General features: G+C 38.5%; 3 protein-coding genes across 15 annotated transcripts; 2 read left to right on the top strand and 1 right to left on the bottom strand.

Moving 5' to 3' along the window:
- The first annotated feature begins 294 nt into the window (after positions 1 to 294).
- On the top strand, positions 295 to 2,966 carry LOC144700790 (double-stranded RNA-binding protein 4-like). Of its 2 annotated transcripts, XM_078572318.1 has the most exons (6): positions 342 to 447; positions 658 to 775; positions 1,098 to 1,360; positions 1,892 to 2,102; positions 2,183 to 2,572; positions 2,653 to 2,966. In XM_078572318.1, exons 3-6 carry the CDS (start codon positions 1,289 to 1,291, stop codon positions 2,775 to 2,777), a joined length of 798 nt encoding a protein of 265 aa, XP_078428444.1. In that variant the 5' UTR covers positions 342 to 447; positions 658 to 775; positions 1,098 to 1,288; the 3' UTR covers positions 2,778 to 2,966. The 2 variants fall into 2 exon arrangements, with proteins under 2 accessions (XP_078428443.1, XP_078428444.1); XM_078572317.1 differs by lacking the exon at positions 658 to 775 and having other exon boundaries at positions 295 to 447.
- A 10,058-nt stretch (positions 2,967 to 13,024) lies between these two features.
- Positions 13,025 to 16,563, top strand: LOC144700791 (phragmoplastin interacting protein 1-like). 11 transcript variants are annotated; one of them, XM_078572321.1, is made up of 6 exons: positions 13,025 to 14,012; positions 14,087 to 14,133; positions 14,910 to 15,133; positions 15,672 to 15,902; positions 16,014 to 16,168; positions 16,241 to 16,563. In XM_078572321.1, the coding sequence occupies exons 1-4, from the start codon at positions 13,854 to 13,856 to the stop codon at positions 15,785 to 15,787; spliced, it is 546 nt and encodes a 181-aa protein (XP_078428447.1). In that variant the 5' UTR covers positions 13,025 to 13,853; the 3' UTR covers positions 15,788 to 15,902; positions 16,014 to 16,168; positions 16,241 to 16,563. The 11 variants fall into 11 exon arrangements, 10 of the variants coding, with proteins under 10 accessions (XP_078428447.1, XP_078428448.1, XP_078428450.1 ...); XM_078572322.1 differs by having other exon boundaries at positions 16,051 to 16,168; XM_078572324.1 differs by having other exon boundaries at positions 14,910 to 15,194; positions 15,672 to 16,168.
- A 164-nt stretch (positions 16,564 to 16,727) lies between these two features.
- Positions 16,728 to 20,791, bottom strand: LOC144700793 (uncharacterized). 2 transcript variants are annotated; one of them, XM_078572331.1, is made up of 2 exons: positions 20,633 to 20,791; positions 16,728 to 18,386 (listed from the first exon to the last, which is right to left on the bottom strand). In XM_078572331.1, exon 2 carries the CDS (start codon positions 18,355 to 18,357, stop codon positions 17,887 to 17,889), a length of 471 nt encoding a protein of 156 aa, XP_078428457.1. In that variant the 5' UTR covers positions 18,358 to 18,386; positions 20,633 to 20,791; the 3' UTR covers positions 16,728 to 17,886. The 2 variants fall into 2 exon arrangements, with proteins under 2 accessions (XP_078428457.1, XP_078428455.1); XM_078572329.1 differs by having other exon boundaries at positions 16,728 to 18,396.
- Positions 20,792 to 21,935: the final 1,144 nt, after the last annotated feature.

Genomic DNA, 21,935 nt, shown 5'->3' on the forward strand with positions numbered 1-21,935 from the left:
AGGATGAAGGACGAAATGTTCATCCTTATACAAGCCCACAGCAGATGACGACAACAATGACGATTTTCGTCATCCTTCCCTATCACTACAATTGTAGGGGTTGGTCGTACCGGCACCGTGTTATTTCCTCCATATTTCCCGAATTAAAAAAAAATCCTTCCCTAACACTATTTGAGAGATAAAAAGAGAGCAAACTCTCAAAACAATTATTTAATACAATTAAAAAAAATAGTTCCTACCTATTTCGGTTCGGATAGCGGGTTCGACAACCAAAACGGATCCGAGCGGGCTCTTCGGATCTTAGAGCGTCATCCGTCTGCCAACCCTAGTCTGATCAATCAATATCAATTTCTTGTCCTCTTCGTTTCTTTCGTAATTCTTCGATTGTGTTCATTTCGGGTTTCAATTTGGTCATCTGGATGCAGCCTTCTTCGTTGTCAAGTCCCGGTAAGCTGTTCTTTTTATGAATCTTCTTTTAGGCGTTAATCAATGAATTGAAATTTATAAGAAAGCTGTTATTTTGTATGAACGATTATCCTCCATATTTGCTTCTGTATGTTGTCATCTTTCTAGTTTTATCTTTAGAAATCAAGATTTCTTGCGCTTGAATTTTTCAGGTGTTTCTCGCTGTCTAAATTGGAGTGTTTTATTTTCTAGGTTATTCCGTTCTAACAGGCGGCCGTTGAATCTTGGTTGGAATATTGGGCATACGTTATAAGTGCTTCACTATATAACTTTTGAAGATTATCAGACTGTGTCCTGCTCATTGCATAGAGTAATACCATTACTGATTAATCTTGGATTTATTGATCGTTCGAATCAACCGTGGCTTCATCTTCAGAATCTGCATTTGTTTAATCGTTTAACATGACGAAATATGACATTCCTCCGCTGAACTTGAAAAAATGTCAATTGTCTCTTATCGAGAAGCTGTCATTAGTTTGATTGTTTACAATAATGTAGTTAATAATTTTAGGATCTTATCTTATCTGAACAATGTTCAATTAAATTATACACTCAAGAAAGGATGCTAGGAATTAAAATCTCAATAATTTTTCTTACCCTTGTGACTAAAACTTCTTTCTTTATATAAACAGGTACAGATGATAAATTGGTGTACAAAAATATTATTCAAGAACATGCACAAAAATCAGCTATCCCTCTACCCCAGTATCAAACGGTCAACGAGGGGCCGCCGCATGCGCCACAATTTAGATCAACGGTGACCATTGATGGGATTACGTTTCGATCGCCTGAAACTTTTTCTCGCCGAAAAGAAGCAGAGCAAATGGTGGCTAAGCTAGCTATAGAAGAAATAACCAGAAAGATCAAGCAAGAAGGGTGCCCCGTGATAACTTCTGTATGTTTTTTTTTCGGTTCATACTCAATTTAATGTGAAGATGCATTAATATCTCATTCAATTTTGCAGAAAATAGTGCTTTTTCAAAGAAAGAGGGAAGATCACCCGATTGGCCTGGATTTGATAATATACTTGATCAATTTTTCCAAAATATCATCGCATCGATATTAAATTCTCTTTTTTTTTTTTGAAAATTCATTTTTGTATTCATTTTTCTTTGTTTGGTCATTCGGTTATGGCGAAAATCATTAACAGCAACATCGCTAAATTATGCACCAAAATTGTTGTCATAAACGCAAAAGATCTGTCACTTAGTGTGTCTCGCCCACATTCTCGTCTGTGTTATCAGTGGCACAGTTAATAAACTTGCTCCTTTTTATTTGGAAATTCATTTTTTTATTTTACTGATTTTCTTATCATGGTGAAGCCCATTCGCAGAAACATCGTATATTTGCATTAAAAAATTCTCATAAATGCAAAAGATCTGTCACTTACCGGCTCATCTCTCTCTTTTTCTCTGCCCCTCTCTAGGATATAACATTTTGTCGAACGATTCTTCACGAGTACGCGGTGAAGATGAACTTAGGGTCTCCTTCCTACACATGCAAGCAATCTCAGGGACTCCTTCCTACATTCATTTCTTCTGTGGAATTTCCTGGAACTGTATATCAAGGCGTGACTGGAAGGAACAAGAAAGAAGCACAACAGCTCGCAGCTCGAGCAGCAATTGAATCTATCTTAGGTGATTCATTTCCCATTTATGTTTATATTTTAAATCACAGATTTAATTTCTTAATTACTTTTTATCTTTTTTTGTCAAAGCCAATGGTGACCCCCATCAAAGGACAACCCTGGCTCAAATCATAAGATCAAAAGGTAAACTATACGAGACAATCAGCCAGGTTAGAGAAAAGGATGAAGAACAGGCTAGTCAAGTGGAAGAAGAAAAAGTCAACGAAATTAGCTCAGATGCCACTCTTAGTGGGGAGGTCAAAGGGTTGATCCAGTCTCCAATGGTCAACCCCCTGATAGCTAAACCGTTGACTGTCATTGCTGAGGGAGTTCCACTGAATAGCACGGCAATCGTGCCACAGAAGTCCCGAGCCGGAGGGATTTCCTTAAAAGGAAAGATTTCAGGAAAGATTAGAAAGAAAATCAGGAGCAGCGGATTAAAGAAAGCTTTCCAACCGCAGGGGGCTAGTAATTCCTTGGGTTAGTTTAATTGGTTTTTTTCTTGTTGTTGTACTTCGTATGTTTTGTATTTCTGATGTACTATATTGGATTGTCATTAGGTAATCTTCTCATCGTGATTGCTTGGCCTTGTGCAAATCCGGATAGATACAACTACAAACCCTGGATTTGCATTGTTTTGAATCCTATGATTTCTGAAAGTTCTTCTAATCAAAAAATGCATTGAACATATTAGCTTTCACTTTGGGCAAGGTGCTTTGGTCATTTGGGTTTGGCTTATTAGGACTCTTTATGCAATATCCTATTTATCCTTGTTGGAGATCCATGCACCTAATATGTTTTATTTGAATCTTTAGTTTCTGTTTGATAGAACCTAATGGTTGTCATGAAAAATGTCGCTAGAGCCTTGATTCTATTGAACTTTTACTGCAGAAAATTCTGAAATTATTTTTACATTAATTTATGAATGTTATAACGAGGAATAGTGATAACAAATCAGAAGTCTGGATCCCCCATTTGTGGAAGGATATATTTCACCCAACACCAGTTTTGATCATTCCAGACTACACATACAAAAAGGCAGAGAGTAATAGAAAGGTGTAGAGATTGAAACAAAGAGAGAGGAAGGATGAGAGAGAAACACAGAGAGAGAGAGAGAGGATGGAATAGAAGGGGGAGCGAGAGAGAGATTATTCTTAGCAAGGAGAGTCTTCAGTAAAGATGTAGATATTCGAAGGATGTAAAGATGAAGAGGTAGAAATTGATAGGATGGAGAAAGAGAGAAAGAAAAGGATGGGTTAAGAGAGAAGAGAGAGAAAGGATGGATACAGACATAAAAATGGATGGGATAGAGAGAGAGAGAGAAAGGATGGATACAGAGATAAAAAGGATGGGATAGAGAGAGAAAAAAGGATGGATACAGAGATAAAAGGATGGGATAGAGAGAGAGAGAGAAAGGATGGATACAAGGATAAAAGGATGGGATAGAGAGAGAGAGAGGATGGATACAGAGATAAAACGGATGGGAGAGAGAGAGAGAGAAAGGATGGATACAGAGATAAAAAGGATGGGACAGAGAGAGAGAGAGAGAGAGAGAAAGGATGGATATAGAGATAAAAAGGATGGTAGAGAGAGAGAGAGAAAGGATGGATACAGAGATAAAAAAGGATGGGTAGAGAGAGAGAGAGGATGGATACAGAGATAAAAAAGGGTGGGTAGAGAGAGAGAAAAAAGATAGATACAGAGATAAAAGGATGGGGTAGAAAGAGAGAGAGAGAGGAAGGATGGGAAAGAGAGGGGGGAGAGATTATTCTTAGTGAGGAGAGTCTTAAATAAAGATGTAGAGATTGAAAGACAGACACATAGAGAGAGGAAAAGAGATTGAAGGGGGGAAGAGACAGAAACAGAGAGGGTGAGAGGAGGGGAAAGAGAGATTTAGTGAGAGAAGAGATAGATGAGAAAGAGGGAAGAGAGATAAGAGAGAGGAGAGAGAGAGAGATGCAAAGATGAAGAGAGAGAGAGAGAGAGAGATGCAAAGATGAAGAGAGAGAGAGAGAGAGAGAGACAGAGTGGGAGATATATATATATATATATTTCCTCTGCTAACCCTCATTTCGGATTTGACCTTAATCTCTCTGCAGAAAATAGGTTATTCCCAGAATCCCAAAGAAAGTAGCAAAACCCACGAGGAGCAGAGAGCGATGGAGAGAGAGGGAGAGAGAAATAGAGATAAAAAGAGGGAAAGACAGATTGAATTGGAGTGAAAGAGAGAGAGAGAGAGAGAGAGAGAGATAAATAGAGATATTGAGGATGAGAGAGAGAAATAGAGATGGAGAGAGTGAGAAACAGATTGAACAAGAGAGTGGGAGAGTAATAGGGACACACAGAGAGAGAGAGACAGAGACAGATTGAAATAGGGGGTGAGTTAGAAAGAGAGAAATAGAGGTAAAGAGAGAGAAATAGATATTGAGAGAGTGAGAGACAGATTGAAAGAGAGTGAGAGAGAGTGTGTGTGTGTGTGTAAGAAATCGAGTATGAGAGAGTGAGAGGCAGATTGAAAGTTTGAAAGATGAAGTGGGAGAGAAAGAGTGAGAGAGATTGAAACTTTGAAATATGGAGTGAGAGAGAGAGAGATTACCGATAGAGAGGGTGGGAGACGGTAACTTTGAGAGAGAGACAGTGAGAGAGAGAATGAGAAATAGAGATAGAGTGCGAGACAGATTTCAAGAGAGATAGAGTGAGAGAGATCGTAAGGGAGAGAGAGAAAAAAGAGAAATATAGATAGAGTGAGAGACAGATTGAAAGAGATAGTGAGAGAGAGAAATGGAGATAGAGAAAGAAGTAGAGATAGAAATAGAGAGAGAGACAGACAGACAGATAGACTGATTGCAAGAGAGAGAGAAGTAGAGATAGAAATAGAGAGAGACACAGAGAGACAGGCTGATTGCAAGAGAGAGAGAAGTAGAGATAGATATAGAGAGAGACAGATTGAAAGAGAGAGAGAGAGAAGTAAAGAGAGAGAGATTGCAAGAGAGAGAGAAGTAGTGATAGAAATATAGAGAGAGACAGACAAAGAGACAGATTGGGAGAGAGAGAGAGAGAAGTAAAGAGAAATAGAGAGAGAGATTGCAAAAGAGATTGAGAGAAAGAGAGAAAGAGAGATAGAGAGTGCGAGAAAGAGAGAAATAGAGATAGAGAGAGTGCGAGAAAGAGAGATAGAGAGAGATAGACAGATAGCAAGAGAGAGAAGTAGAGATAGAAATAGGGATGGAGAAAGTGCGAGAAATAGAGAAATAGAGATAGAGAGAGACAGATTGTAAGAGAGAGAGAAGTAGAGATAGAAATAGGGATAGAGAGAGTGCGAGAAAGAGAGAAATAGAGAGAGAGAGAGAGATCCACAAGTGGGCTCATCAATTATCCTCAAATTCCGCCACGAAAGTTCGAATTCAGTTGGTGCAAGAGAGGAAACCCAGTCACAGCAAACTCTAGAGAGAGGTTTCCCGACTTGCACCAAGCGAACTCGAGCTCTCTGCAGCACCAAACAGCCCCCCAAGCGCGAGGAAGAAGAAGAAGAACAATAAGAAGAAAAATCCATCAACACAAGGCCATATATATAGAGTAAAAGAAAATTAATATAAAATAAATAAATAAATAAACGGAGAAGACGCGTCTTCTCTCAATCAGTCATCATGAGATTCAATAAAAACCCATGTGATGTGTCCCACTGCAGTACCACAATCAGGTTTATGGATTATCATCATGCCAGGAAGATAAGATATCCCATGATCGGATGATCTCAGCCGTCCGATTTAGCGTCCGGATAAAATAATGAAAGATGGCATTGAAGACAAACCCGGCTGTTTTTACTCGGAACAGAGTTCGATGATAATCTGATATTTCTCGGAAGGTAATTCTTGCACTGAAAAAAATACCCAAAAATATGGCATTTATTCTTTCTTGATATTTGTTCACATTATTGAGAAACCCACCTGGAGAAAAAAAAACCTGAATTTTTGGCTTGATCATGTTAATGTAAAATAGCCAAAACGCAGCCAATAGTATTTCAGAAGGTAATTATTTTTTTGCGAAAAAAAGCCTAAAAATCTGCTTGTCCAGATTAGTTGATGCATGCAGCTTATTTTTCATCGCATATTTCATTCGGATCGTACTTTTTATATTATTCTAAAAGTATTTTTTCTCGAAAAAATACCTTAAAAACATTATTTACTATTTGTTGGTGCGTACAAATATATTTTCAACACATGCTTTAATCAGATAGTGCAGAAGACGATAAGCGTATGATAATTATTTAATATTACTCAGATGGTACCCTTTCACTTAAGAAAAATACCCAAAAATCTCCCCGTTATTCTTAGTTGATGCAAATAGATAGATTTGATTGTGTGCTATGATTATGTAGGATAGATGAGAGTTTTTTATTTTCCAGAAAATAATAATTAGATATTAATTAGGAACTACTTTTTCTAGGAAAATACCCAAAAATCTCCCCGTCATTCTTAATCGATGTGTTCAGATAGATTTGATCACATGCTTTGATCAGATAGTTTTTTGAAGAATGAACAGGGCACAATAATATTAGGATATTAAATATAAAGTAATTTTCTTGAAACAAAATACCCTAAAATCTCTCGGTTAATTGACTTTACAAATGGTTCAGAGGATTTAACAAAACGATGCTAGAAATTACCTCGTATCCCTCAATTACAAATGGTTCTAATCGAAATTGTTCCAAAGAAGTTGCCTTATAATATGATATTACAGAAAAAATATTTTTTTCTGGAAAGTATGTCCAAATTACTTTAAATTAATGAATACAGATAGATTTCAACGCATGTTTTGATGCAGAAACGGAAGCTTGATCAGAATAAAAATCGAAAGACGCCAAAGAAACACATTTTTAAAAGAAATTACTCAAAAAATTATTGCAAACGGAATCTTTATAAAAGCAAATATTTTCTATTAGAAAATTATTGGGGGCCGTCCACATGGTTTTTCAGGAAGTGGTGGGACCCATATAAAGACATGCAGTGTAGCAGAAAGAATCCATATCATCATCATCATTCGCCATCATCAACATTTGATGTGACGGATGAATAATAATATTATAATATTATCTACTGCAAAGATTTCAAATTTATACTCTAGATTCGGTCACGTGGGAATTCAGAGCAACAAGTGGATGAACAGCAACCCCATCACAAGTACATTCACAGACTTTTTGATGTCAAAATCATTAAAATTCAGACTTGAATTTGGTTATCACTTGTAATGAAAAATTGTTCCATTCAGATCTTGGCGAACCTTCATATATCACCAAATAAAAAGAAAGAGCTGAAATATTACTCAAGATTAATCAAAGCATAGACACGTATATATAATCTCCATTCAGCAAACTCATGCATATATAGTCTAATTATTTCACCGCCATCTTGTTTAATTCATTCTTTTGTTTAGTATCATCAACATAACGGCCCTGATTCAAGAAACCCAAGATTCACTGCTTTCCACAATAAAAACAGCCCGAGTGTTTTCATTGCCAATTTAGTAATATCAGATTTGTTCTAACACTGATTAAATCGTACAGAGTCCCCGAGATTTTTTCAGCAGAATCGTGTTAAGAATAGTGTAATCTAATGAAACAAATATTTCTGTTTGATCCACCCGTCTATGGTTCCACTCAGCAAGAAGTTGGCCATGCTTCGAGCACACCAAACCAGTTAACATTCAAGATATATTATAAGATAACATAATGCCATTAAAGTTTGATCGTATAAATGTGTAAACTGATAAAAATAACACCACGAATTAACGGATGCAACAAAGCTGATCGATTGCCCAAACTAGATCGAAGAACTGGTTCAAACTGAATCTTCGATTAAAAAAAGTCCGATTATAACCTTATTTATATCAATTCTACGAGTAGGGTTCGGCAAACAACACGCAGATCGGAACTATACCGACTCCTGAAAACAAATTTTTAACGAAAACAAATAGAAAACCGATTTACATCAATTCTACTAGTAGGGCACTACAAACAATACGCAAATCAGAACTATACCGAATACTGAAAACAAATTCTCAACGAAAACAAAAAGAAAACCGATTTCTATGAATTCTACGAGTAGGGCACAGCAAATAACACGCAGATCTGAACTATACCGATTACTGAAAACAAAATCTCAAGGAAAACAAAAAGAAAACCGATTTAGCACTGATCGATTTATAAATTACCCCATTTAGCACAAAAAAACAGTAATGAAAACCGCAATTAATAAATTGAACATTGACGTGTACACAAAAAATGAAATTGAAATAGCGAATCGATGTAATGGTTCATGGAGGCGGGCATGCGAGAAGATTGGATGAACAAGCCCGTACTATGAGACCATCGAGATTGAATGTCCGGCTCGAACGCGTGAAGGGGGCCTGCAGAGAACCTGCAGGTGAATCCGAGCTACAGGGATCGGCGCAGCTAAGAAGCCGGCCAAAAGCTCTCCCTTTCTAGTGGCGTAATCAAGCCAATCGACAAGAAGAAGAAGAAGATGATGATGATGAGAAAGTTGAGAGAGCAGAGATGCGATGAAAATAATGGCAGTAACGGGGACGATGAAGACGGGGTGAAGAATTCTCTCTCTTTTTCCATGAACGAGAAACGCAGGAAGATAAAGGCGGGCTTGGAAAGCAAACCCTAACTTTCTACAAAGTAGAAAGTTAGTAATATTCTCTCTCTCTCTCTCTCTCTCTCTCTCTCTCTCTCTCTCTCTCTCTCTCTCTCCCTCTTTCTCTCTCTCTGTCTCTGTCTCTCTCTCTCTCTCTCTCTCTCTCTCTCTCTCTCTCTCTCTATCTCTCTCTCTCTCTCTCTCTCTCTCTCTCTCTCTCTCTCTCTCTCTCTCTCTCTCTCTCCCCCTCCCTATCTCTCTCTCTATACCTCTCTCTCAGTCTCTCTCTCTCCCCCTCCCTCTCTCTACCCCTCTTTCTCTCTCTCTACCTCTCTCTCTCTCTACCCCTCTCTCTCTACTCCTCTCTCCCTCCCTATGTCTCTCTCTCCTTCTCTCCCTCTACCCTCTCTCTCTCTACCCCTCTCTCCCTCTCTATGTCTCTCTCTCCTTCTCCCCTTCTCTCTTAGGCTTCGGGGATTCGGACAGATCGTTTTAATGTTCGATCGGATCGGACATTCGAACAATCAAATCCGAACACCGATCTGCCCCGTTCAAATCCGTTCCGAACCCGAACTAAGCATCTGTTCGGATCGGATTGTTCGAACAAGGTGGCTGTTCGAATCGAATGTTCGAGTCCGAAAGCGCCAGCGGCGCCCAGCTACGCCCAGCTACGCCCAGTGCTGGCAAGCGGCCGCCCAGCCCGACCAGCGCCCGCCCAGCACCAGCCAGCGACCATCCAGCGGCCGCCAGCGCCGGCCAGAGGCCGCCAACGACCGCCAGCGGTGCCAGCGGCCGCCACAGAGAGTCGATGGCAGTCGCTGGCGCCGCTGGCCATTTGTTCGAAATTGTTCAAACTTGTTCGAACAAGGTCAAACAAATGGCAATCGAACACAAACGAACCAAATAGTTCGTTCGAAACTTTCGATCGAACACGAACAAAGGGTTTGTTCGATCGAAAGATTCGAACTAATCGTTCGAATCTGTTGATCAAGATTCGAACGATCCAATCCGATCTGATCCCCGATGCCTACTCTCTCTCCCTCTCTCTCTCCTTCTCTCTCTGTCTCTCTCTCCCTCTCTTTCCTTTCTCTCTCTATCTCTCTCTCCCTCTCTCTCTCCTTATCTCCCCTCTCCCTCTCTATCTCTCTCTCCCTCTCTCTCTCCTTCTCTCTCTTTCTCTCTCTGTCTCTCTCTCTCCCTCTCTCTCTCTCCTTCTCTCCCCCTCTCCCTCTCTATGTCTCTCTCTCCCTCTATGTCTCTTTTCCTCTCTCTCCCTTTCCGTCTCTTTTCCTCTCTCTCTCTCCCCCCTTAGGGATCGGGGATTCGGACAGGTCGTTCCAATATTCGATTTGGATCAGGCATTTTAATGATCGAATCCGAACACCGATCTGCCCAGTTCAGATCCGATCCAAACACAATCTGCGCGTCTATTCAGATTAGATTGTTCAAACAATATGGCTGTTCGGAACGAATGTTTGAATATGATCCGATTCAAACATGTTGTTCAAATCAGATCGAATCGAATGATCGAATCCAGCCGTGCCCAGTGCCGCCCAGCGCCGGCCAGCGGCCGCCCAGCACCGGCTAGCGGCCGCCCAGCGCCGGCCAGCGCAGAGTAATAGTTTGCTAGAACTTTATGTAAATGCAACGTCACCTTTATATAGCTTTCAAGACATGAAAGTAAGCACCTTGATCCATAATTTCATTTTGCACATAGCTTGATGCAAAAAAACTATATTATTTTGATTTCAGAGTGTTGATAGCTTGTCATAAAAAACGTTTTAAAGATAACACATGCTCTTTTTGAGCTATTTTATTAGCACACTATTCTGATAACTAAAATGTGTACAAAAAGTAATTAAATATCATAAGAACAGTTTTCCAGAAAATACGATGCCTTGGAAATACTCTATATTGAGGATTCTACCTTCGTTTTGTGTTAACAACTTAAACCTACAGATACAATCAAGTATAGAGTTAGTAGGTGATGTAAATCCCAAATTAATGGTAACATAGTTTTGATGTGAAGGCTCAATTCTAGAGCATGGAATGGTTCATTATGTTAATGGATATTTTATACTATATAAGGCTACTAAGTAAATACCAGATAAAAAGATTTATATGATTAAGGATTTATGCTCAGTCTTTGAACTGTTCAGTAAACTTTCTTTGTCGACCAAGTAATGACTTAATTTCTTCAAAGGATGTCTACAATCATGTGGCTCCAATATTATAGAATATATTATTTGTATAATAAATGTAGATATAATTAATATAATTTCAAAAAACCATTTAATCATTTAAACGTTATCAACATACATTTTTATAAACATATAAATTATGAGTCACAAATCGTCTATAAACTTCAACTTCAAATGCATCATAATGGTTATGGGTTATTCCAAATCAAATAATTAATTTCTAATGCCTATAAAAATGATAAAATATCAAAGTGCAACAAAAATTACTTGAACATAAAATAAAATAAATTAAAAATATAAATATTTATTTTCCACATTTTCTGAAGTAGAATATTCACATATTCAAAAGTATTAAATGAATAGTGATTATGGTGAGTACCAAATATAATATCAAATCAGAGAGAAATTATCTTAAAACATAAATTAATATCAACTTAATTTAGTGAACAATAGTCATAAAAAATTTTATGATCTTCATATGAAAGTCAGAGATGTAAAATAACTGATAGATGTTTCAAGCTTTTCTTGGAAAACATAATAAAACAATGAAAATGCTCGCTATGATATGAATCTTCTAGTTTGAACTTTTGATTTCAAAATTGATTCTTTAATAAGAAATTCGACTTTATTATCATTTATAATTATTGTTATTATTATCATAAATCCATCATTTTTTCGATAAAACATTAGTATTTAGAAAAATAAATAATCGATGATTACACATCTGTAATCATGAAAAGAACGTAATTTAGTTCTAACTATTTATATATTTATAAGTATTTAATTTTCAAGAGTCAAAAATCTAAGTTTCCAATTATCTCACAAATTACAATCAAATCCAAGTATAGTTGTAAAACAGGTTGTAGGAAGTCTAATTAGAACGTACAAATAGTGATTCATATAATAGTTGCTCCAGAGGTACACAGTATCTATATATAATAAATATATTTATACCTAACAATGGGGGTAGGAAATTTTTTTATTATTTTTGGGATATTATGCACTCATTTTGGGTTATTACCTATTTTCAAATAGTATCGACAATCATCTTATCAAAATTTCAGGAAAGCTATACATATTTAACAATAAAAAGATTAAGTTTGCCTTAACTAAGCTCACACCCTTCGCAATTCAACGAACATTGAAGTTTAATATCAGTACTGAATAATTTTAACGTTAGCCACAATAACTTTCACGAGTCTTTCATTTGAAGTAGATATGCCATACAAGTATTTTAACTTTTTTTCCATTTTTGGAGATGAAACGTCCAGCGTCAACCCTCCCCTCAATTATACATCAAATATTTACAAAAGGTTTAAAAATTTTGAGGAGAATCAGTGGAGGGAAATCTTGAGGTTCCTTCATAACGAGGAACACCATTGTATTTTCATAAAGTGGAAATGTAAGTATAATAAAATGGAATAAATCAAATTCTCACAAAATTTTTCGGCGTTTAAAATTTTCTTTACTACTTTGTTTTAATGATGAATCATCATTTATCAATGGATCTTACTGAAATTATTCTTCACACCCACCAATAAATAAAGTATGTATTTGCCGTTAAATTGGGCTATAGATGTCTAGAAAATTCGACTTGAAAATCAGTAAAAGAAGGTTGACTTATAAAAAATATAGGTTTCCATACAACGATGAGTTGATATGATGACCATTAATTTAAAGTAATTCAAGAACTCCATTGAAAAAGGAGCACAAGTATTTGCAAAAATAGCAAAATTTGAAGCATTCCTCTAGATATAACCCAAGTAAACAAATTGTAAGATATCACATCCTTATCATTCCTGAGCTAGAGTTTCAAGCAGTGCAGTATATACAAACCATATAAACTCCCCTTCAAAATGCACATCACGCACTTGATTAAATAAAATATACAGAAGGTCAAGGTCCACTTTATACAAAGGAGATGCAATAACTTAAGTGTATAAAAATGATGCAATTTAGGTCACTGCTCCTCCAAGAGACAAAGACATAAGTATAGAGACAAAGAAGGGAAGATAGGGAGAAGGAAAGAGCTATATATATAGGCAAGGGGGGGGAGGGGGAGAGAGAGGGAGAGATGAAAAGAGAGAGCGAGAGAGAAGGAAAGATATCTCTATCTCTATCTCTATCTCTATCTCTATCTCTATATAACTATAAAGCAAATTAGTGTACCCTTCTGGCCTCTGATTGGCTGAGAAAATAGTGGGAGAGATGAGAGAGATTGAGAGAGGAAGAGAGAGTGAGAGCGCTCCTCCACACCGCCGCCCCGCCGCCGCCCCGCCGCCGCCCCGGCTCTTCCCCGGCCTCCCGCGGCCCTCCCCCCCGCCGCCCCGCCCTCAACCGGCCGCCTGCTTCCTCCCCGCCGCCACCCCCTTCCCCGCCTGCTTCCTCTCCGGCGTCCGCGCCCACCCCCCCTTCCCCGTCGCCCCCGCCCCGACGCCGCTCGAGCCGGATGGAGGTCGAGGCCTTCTGGACGCTGATTGGCTGACAGAGCGGCGAAATGATGGTGCTCGCGAAGGAGAAGCAGAAGCAGCAGCTCAGATCTCTGCTGGCGATCTCCGTGGAGGCCGCGGAATCTCAAAATCAGTGCGCTCGATCCGATTCTGGCAATCATAGCGTTGATCAGCAGTTGCGGAATCTGAATAGCTTCTGATCTCAAAGAATCGCCGCGAAAATCTGCCGACTAGAAGAGGCGCAAAGAAGAAGAAGACGAAGAAGGACAACGGAGAAGTTTCTGCCTCTCCAGGCATCTCCAAGAATAGGAAGAGAGGCGACGATGCGGAGAGGAAGAACAGGAATAAGAAAAAGAACAAGATTAAGAACAAGAAGAAGAACGCGAAGACCGAAGCAGAGGAAGAGATTTCTACGAGCGAGAAGAAGGATGATCTTCTCTTCTGTGGTTTGATCCTATTAAAATCTGCAGAGATGAAGACGCAGGCAAGAAGGTGTACGTGTTGGGGAATTCCGTACTACTCGACGGAAGACGAGAGCTTCTTCCAGGGCTGCGGGACTGTGACCGAACTCGACTGCATGATATTCCGTGAGAACGGCAAATTCACAGGAATCGCCATTGTTTCATTCAAGGTCCGCCTTCTCTCTATCTGATAGTTTATGAATTCATCTCCGTAGACTGAGATTTTCACATGGTTTGAGCGCAGATGGAAGCAGCCACGAAGAGGGCCCTGGCGCTCGGTTGCTCTGACAGGTATGATCAAATTCGTTGATATTTATCTACTTTGATCAAAATTCGCTGATATTTTTCTACTTTCATCTAAATTCGCTGATTTATATACTCGGATACAAAATCGCTGAGATTTATCGACTCTCCCCAAAAAATTTGCTGGGATTTATCTTCTTTGGTCTAAATTCACTGAGATTTACCTATTTTGATCAATGTTCGCTGATATTTATCTACTTTGATCAAAATTCGCTGCAATTTATCTACTTTGATCCAAATTAGCTGATATATCTACTTTGATCCAAATTCGCTGAGGGTTATCTACTGTCCCCAAATAATTTACCAGACGGTTAGGGTTGATATTGACCGGTTTGTGGAGCCTTTGACAGCGGCTTACCAGTTCATTTTCCAACGGAAGAGATCAAAGTTAGGCATGAAGTTCATGTCATGAGATTCTTATTGGAATTGTCCGCAGTTGCGGGGATTGAAAAATTATGTATTTTTATGGAAGGAATGAACCTGAAGGTGCTATTGTTAGCCAAAATGGAACAGCGCGCTTTTGATTATCGGGTTCTGTAGGGAAGAAGATTTCTCCACCTTAATAAAAGAAATCACACAATTTTTTTGCATAACATTTGCATATTTCTTGCAATCTTCTTTGTCATTTTACCCTCGAACTTTGAACTTGGATCATTTCTGCTCAAATAAGTATCAGGCTAACATGAATCATAAGCAAAATGGAAGATGAGATAGTTTAATTCGCGAAACCCATGTATATTGAGTGGTCGTTTGCGGAGGTGAAGGTCATGGTGGGAGGGGAGGGGGTGCATATGTTTACAAATGCTCACTCCCCGGCGACAACATCGCAGTGAAGGACCTGAAGCATGGGTTCGTGGTGTCGATCTCGAAGGACAACCCGGCGAAGGAGGCTGCGAGCTTCACCTCGCAGGTTATCATCATGAACCACCCAGGGCAGTTTGGCAACGGGTACGCGCTGGTGCTGGACTGCCACACGTCACACATCGCCGTAAAGTTCAAAACTCTATAGCGGTATCCATTGATTTCAAGACCCCATTAAAATTGAGAAGGTACTGTGAACAACCTCATTAAGACAGAAAGCTTTTGAGAACTATGTCCGTATAATATCTGGACGCTGTAGAGGCGAATTTCGGAGAAATCAATACAGATATTATTAAGGATAATTTCGAATAGAAATTGGATCAGCGAACTCTTGGATCAGAGGCATCTATCGAACTCTTGGTTTAAGAAATGTTGGGTACTGATCTAGCATACGTTGTCTAATTATTGTGACTTCCTTTTGAATCTATTTTCTAAAAATGAATCTATTTTTGAATTTAATTTCTGTTGACTTTTGAATCTATTTACTGAAATTAATGTCTGTTGAATATATTTTCTGCTGAAAATGTATTTCAGTGAAATTTTGAATTTATTTTAATGAAATTAATGAATTTTGAATCTATTTTCTGCTGAAAATGAATCAACGGCAGATGAATTTCAAATTTTAAATCTATTTTTTAAAAATAATGTATTTTCTGCTGAAATAGGATCAATGGCAGATGCTGAAGAAATTGGTGCATTGAGCGAACTGTCTAACACAAGTGCTTGGGAAAGGAGAAGGACAAAGAAAAAGACTGCAATTCAAAAATGGTTCTCATTTTGATGTAGCTTTATCTGCGTAGGATTACAAAAAGGCCAACACCGTACCCAAAATACTTTGTACATGGAATAGTCCGCCTCTCTTTTTCCGTTTGAGCCCACTCAATATCAAAAAGCAGGTATGGAGCCTTTCTAAATATTGCGATACAATAACTTGAAATCTACGGAAATCTAAGGAAATCAAATATCTTTAATCCAATACACAATCGATTTCTGATTTTCGAGCGCAGATTTCCATAGATTTCGAAGTCTTCATTAATTCTTTAGGGCAAAAGATCCAAAAAATCAACATCATCATCAAGGCTGTCGTCGGGGCAAAAGTTCCACCCCGTGAAAGAGGACCAGTCCGAGGAATTCTTCAGAGATGACGAGCCGACAGATGGTGGTAATCAACTCCTCCTCATGAATTCCCGCCCTCCTCTCTCTCTCTCTATAAAATCTCATCTTTCCCTACCAGGGCACCATCTCTGTTTGCTTCTTCCTTCATAAAAAGATCTCCTACTTCGTTCGCTGCCATCTGTCTACGGCGGGGCCGCCAGAGACAAGGGGGGGGTGCAACCCCATCGCCGCCAAGACACTGCATACATCTTGACATTTAAGTATCCAGATCCTCTCTCGCCCCACCTTCCTCCACCGACAGCTAAGGAAAATCCACAAGCTTTAGTTCTCTTTGGTTTGTCAAACTGGCTGAAGATGGGATTTTTTTCCTTCTCTCCCAGGATGAGAACGACCCTGCTTTCTCTCTTCTCTCTCTATAGAGGTTTATCCTTATTGCTGATTTTTTAAGTTTTCCAAAATCTGGCTATGATTTATTGTTAACAATTGTGATTTAAACAATTTGAGATACTGATTTATGATTTGAAGAATAACTGATGCCCAAAACCCGCTTTGAAAAAAATAAAAAAATGGCCATGCTTTCTCTCTCTTCCCCAAGCGTTCAGAGGTGTCAAAAATGCCAAGCGAGCATTGAGAGCAGGCCCCACTAGTTTTTATATATACAAATAGAGAGAGAGAAATAAATGAAAGATGTATATAGAGGAGGATTGATAGGGTGATAGAAAATATGGTGGAAGATAGGGAAGTTTGTGGGAGGATTGATAGGAAGATAGGGTGATAGAAAATCGGAACGCACATCGCATAAAATCGGACAAAAGATGAGCCGGAGGGAAGAATGAGAGAATGAGAGAGGACCGAGCTGCATACTCAAGAGAGGGAGGGAAGAATGAGCAGGAGAGAGAATAGTGAGCAAGAGAGAGAAGAGAGACAGAGAGATAGAGGGAGAGAGACAAGAGTGAGAGAGAGCGAGAAAGAGGATGAGAGAGTTGAGCGCGAGAAAGGGATAAGAGAGAGAGAGAGGAACTAGAGAGAGAAGAGCTCGAGAGAGAATCAGAGAAAGAGGGAGAGAGAGGAACGAGAGAGCAAGAGAAGAACGCCAGAGGCCCAGAGAGACAGACGAGAGTGATAGAGAGAGGAACAAGAGAGAGAAAAGAGCACCAGAGAGAAAGCGGAGAGCGATAGAGTGCGAAAGAGAGAGAGGAACGATGGAAAGAGAGAAGAGAGAGGGGAGAGAGAGAGAGGACAGAGAAGGATAGAGAAAGATAGAGAGGAGAGAGAGGATAGAGGGGGAGAGAGAGAGAGAGGACAGAGAAGGATAGAGAAAGATAGAGAGGAGAGAGAGGATAGAGGGGGAGAGAGGGGAGAGAGAGAGAGAGAGAGGACAGAGAAGGATAGAGAAAGAGAGAGAGGAGAGAGAGGATAGAGGGGGAGAGAGAGAGAGAGAGAGAGGACAGAGAAGGAGAGAGAAAGAGAGAGAGGGGAGAGAGGAGAGAGGGGGAGAGAGAGAGAGAGAGGACAGAGAAGGATAGAGAAAGATAGAGAGGAGAGAGAGGATAGAGGGGGAGAGAGAAAGAGAGAGAGGACAGAGAAGGAGAGAGAAAGAGAGAGAGAGGAGAGAGGGGAGAGATAGAGAGGAGAGAGGGGGATAGAGAAATAGAGAGAGGAGAGAGGGGAGAGATAGAGAGGAAACAGAGGGAGAGAGGAAGAGAGAGAAGAGAGGAGATAGATAGTTAGATAGATGGATAGAGAGAGAGAGAGAGAAAGTCCTCATCCAGAAGAGTCCTGACAGAGGAGGTCAACAGCATGCAGGAGCTTCCGCCTCGGCCCAACTTCATATGTGCCCATCTCCTTAAGCTTTCCCATGGTCAGCCCGGCGAGCTGGAACTTGTCGAGCTTTTCCAGCTCCATCATCCCCGCAAAACGGCTAAGCCGCAGAGACGATAAATATCTGCCCAGCCCTCCAATCTCCTCTAACCTTCTTTCCAGATACATCGCCCTCCTCTTCAAATTCAGTGCCCTCAGAGGTTTGACCAGGGGTTCAAAAGTCAACGATGTAATTTCTTTTGAATTATTGGAATTGCCTTTTTCTGGTGGGGAAAAGCTGTTTTGGGCCGAGCCCGGCTTCACTTCGGGCCTGTTCGGCCAATCATTCTTGTCCACTGGGCCGGGAGACTGCGGCGGAACAAGAACAATTATCCTCTGCTTCTTTACCACTACCCAGTCATCATCTTCCTCCATCAGGTGGAATTCAGAGTCATGCCCAAAAACTGCTTAAACCTAGCAGCAACAGCTCACAATAATTATTATCTTTTAAGAAAATAATTAACTATAAATAACGTTTATGAAGTCAATAACAAAATTAACGGCCAATTGACGGAAAAAATAAGGAGATGAGATGAGTGACAGAAGAAAGTTATGAAGACTAAAGAAACTTGTAACTCGAGGAAAGAAAAATTGATCTTTTCCAAAAATAATTAGCTATATATAATTTTTATGAAGTCAGGAACAAGAAAACGGACAAAATCAAAGGCCACTGACGGAAAACATAAGAAAATGAAACGAGTGACAGAAGGAAGTTATGAAGACTGAAGAAACTTGTAACTAGGGGGAAAGAAAAATTGATCTTTTCCAAAAATATTTAGCTGTAAATAAATTTTATGAAGTCAGGAAGAAAAAAACAGACAAAATCTAAGGCCACGGACGCAAAACTTAAGAAAATGAAACGAGTGACAGAAGAAAGTTATGAAGACTAAAGAAACTTGTAACTCGAGGAAAGAAAAATTGTTCTTTTCAAAAAATAATTAACTATAAATATTTTTTATGAAGTCAGCAACAAAAACACGGACAAAAACAAAGGCCATTGGCGGAAAACATAAGAAAATGAAACGAGTGACAGAAGAAAGTTATGAAGACTGAACAAACTTGTAGTTGGGGAAAGAAAAATTGATCTTTTCCAAAAATATTTAGCTGTAAATAATTTTTATGAAGTCAGGAAAAAAAGGGACAAAATCAAAGGCCACTGACGGAAAACATAAGAAAATGAAACGAGTGACAGAAGAAAGTTATGGAGTCTGAAGAAACTTTTAACTCAAGGAAAGAAAAATTGATCTTTTCCTAAAATAATTAGCTATAAATAATTTTTATGATGTCAGGAACAAAAAAACGGACAAAATCAAAGGCCACTGATGGAAAACATAGGAAAATATTTATAGTTATTTTATTTACTGAATGATAATAGTATAATATTATCTACTGCAAAGATTTGAAATTTATATTCTAGATTCGGTCACGTGGGAATTCAAAGCAACAAGTGGATGAACAGCAACCCTATCGCAAGTACATTCAAAGACTTCGTTATGTCAAAATCATTAAAATTCAGACTTGAATTTGGTTATCACTTGTAATGAAAAATTGTACCATTCAGATCTTGGCGAACCTTCATATATCACCAAATAAAAAGAAAGAGCTGAAATATTACTCAAGATTAATCAAAGCATAGACACGTATATATAATCTCCATTCAGCAAACTCATGCATATATAGTCTAATTATTTCACCGCCATCTTGTTTAATTCATTCTTTTGTTTAGTATCATCAACATAACGGCCCTGATTCAAGAAACCCAAGATTCACTGCTTTCCACAATAAAAACAGCCCGAGTGTTTTCATTGCCAATTTAGTAATATCAGATTTGTTCTAACACTGATTAAATCGTACAGAGTCCCCGAGATTTTTTCAGCAGAATCGTGTTAAGAACAGTGTAATCTAATGAAACAAATATTTCTGTTTGATCCACCCGTCTATGGTTCCACTCAGCAAGAAGTTGGCCATGCTTCGAGCACACCAAACCAGTTAACATTCAAGATATATTATAAGATAACATAATGCCATTAAAGTTTGATCGTATAAATGTGTAAACTGATAAAAATAACACCACGAATTAACGGATGCAACAAAGCTGATCGATTGCCCAAACTAGATCGAAGAACTGGTTCAAACTGAATCTTCGATTAAAAAAAGTCCGATTATAACCTTATTTATATCAATTCTACGAGTAGGGTTCGGCAAACAACACGCAGATCGGAACTATACCGACTCCTGAAAACAAATTTTTAACGAAAACAAATAGAAAACCGATTTACATCAATTCTACTAGTAGGGCACTACAAACAATACGCAAATCAGAACTATACCGAATACTGAAAACAAATTCTCAACGAAAACAAAAAGAAAACCGATTTCTATGAATTCTACGAGTAGGGCACAGCAAATAACACGCAGATCTGAACTATACCGATTACTGAAAACAAAATCTCAAGGAAAACAAAAAGAAAACCGATTTAGCACTGATCGATTTATAAATTACCCCATTTAGCACAAAAAAACAGTAATGAAAACCGCAATTAATAAATTGAACATTGACGTGTACACAAAAAATGAAATTGAAATAGCGAATCGATGTAATGGTTCATGGAGGCGGGCATGCGAGAAGATTGGATGAACAAGCCCGTACTATGAGACCATCGAGATTGAATGTCCGGCTCGAACGCGTGAAGGGGGCCTGCAGAGAACCTGCAGGTGAATCCGAGCTACAGGGATCGGCGCAGCTAAGAAGCCGGCCAAAAGCTCTCCCTTTCTAGTGGCGTAATCAAGCCAATCGACAAGAAGAAGAAGACCATAATTTGTAGATAAAAATGAAATTATTATCAATTCGTAAAGCCAATACTCAGCAAAGCCCAATTTCTGATGTTTGGTAAAAGTTAAAAGGTTGGCAATGCTAATGTTTAAGTTTTTAGTATCGAGATTAAAATGTAAATGAGTTTCGCCTAAAAATCAGGACTGGGATGATGATCCAGCAGTAAAACAACAATTTGGGGAAGAAACAATCAATGCAAAATTATATATTTTAAATTCACGGCCAAATTTAATGACACAAAGATCACAAAATTGGGTAAAGAATCAAGAGAGAGATCCATTCATGAAATGAAAAGAAAATTCAAAGAGAAAAGGGGAATGTGGCAGTTTTTTGGTTGAATCTAAACTTATATAAATTATTTACAAATCAAGGAATATAATAACAAACACTAACCCAATTTCCTTGGAGTATTTGGGTCTACATCCTATTTAAAAGCACTCTGATTTTGTCCTTACCTTCTTTAGAAGCATCTCATTGTTCAATGGGTGAGTTCACCTTATTCTGTTGGTTATTTGTTGTTATGAGCAGAGTAATAGGTTGCCAGAACTTTATGTAAATACAACACCACCTTTTTCTAGCTTTCAAGACATGAAAGTAAGCACCTTGATCCATAATTTCATTTTGCACATAGCTTGATGCAAAAAAACTATATTATTTTGATTTCAGAGTGTTGATAGCTTGTCATAAAAAACGTTTTAAAGATAACACATGCTCTTTTTGAGCTATTTTATTAGCACACTATTCTGATAACTAAAATGTGTACAAAAAGTAATTAAATATCATAAGAACAGTTTTCCAGAAAATACGATGCCTTGGAAATACTCTATATTGAGGATTCTACCTTCGTTTTGTGTTAACAACTTAAACCTACAGATACAATCAAGTATAGAGTTAGTAGGTGATGTAAATCCCAAATTAATGGTAACATAGTTTTGATGTGAAGGCTCAATTCTAGAGCATGGAATGGTTCATTATGTTAATGGATATTTTATACTATATAAGGCTACTAAGTAAATACCAGATAAAAAGATTTATATGATTAAGGATTTATGCTCAGTCTTTGAACTGTTCAGTAAACTTTCTTTGTCGACCAAGTAATGACTTAATTTCTTCAAAGGAT

The sequence above is a fragment of the Wolffia australiana genome, chromosome 3 (assembly GCF_029677425.1).
Source record: "Wolffia australiana isolate 7733 chromosome 3, ASM2967742v1".
NCBI classification, from domain to species: domain Eukaryota; kingdom Viridiplantae; phylum Streptophyta; class Magnoliopsida; order Alismatales; family Araceae; genus Wolffia; species Wolffia australiana.

Bases quoted from the DNA above. Each gene is read 5' to 3' on its own strand.
- LOC144700790 (XM_078572317.1), top strand. From the start codon at position 420: ATGCAGCCTTCTTCGTTGTCAAGTCCCG. The intron at 448-1,097 runs GTAAGCTGTTCT...TTATATAAACAG, and splicing joins TTCTTCGTTGTCAAGTCCCG to GTACAGATGATAAATTGGTG. The intron at 1,361-1,891 runs GTATGTTTTTTT...GCCCCTCTCTAG, and splicing joins GGTGCCCCGTGATAACTTCT to GATATAACATTTTGTCGAAC.
- LOC144700791 (XM_078572320.1), top strand. From the start codon at position 13,854: ATGAAGACGCAGGCAAGAAGGTGTACGTGTTGGGGAATTCCGTACTAC. The intron at 14,013-14,086 runs GTCCGCCTTCTC...GTTTGAGCGCAG, and splicing joins TCGCCATTGTTTCATTCAAG to ATGGAAGCAGCCACGAAGAG. The intron at 14,134-14,909 runs GTATGATCAAAT...GCGGAGGTGAAG, and splicing joins GCGCTCGGTTGCTCTGACAG to GTCATGGTGGGAGGGGAGGG.
- LOC144700793 (XM_078572331.1), bottom strand. From the start codon at position 18,357: ATGGAGGAAGATGATGACTGGGTAGTGGTAAAGAAGCAGAGGATAATT.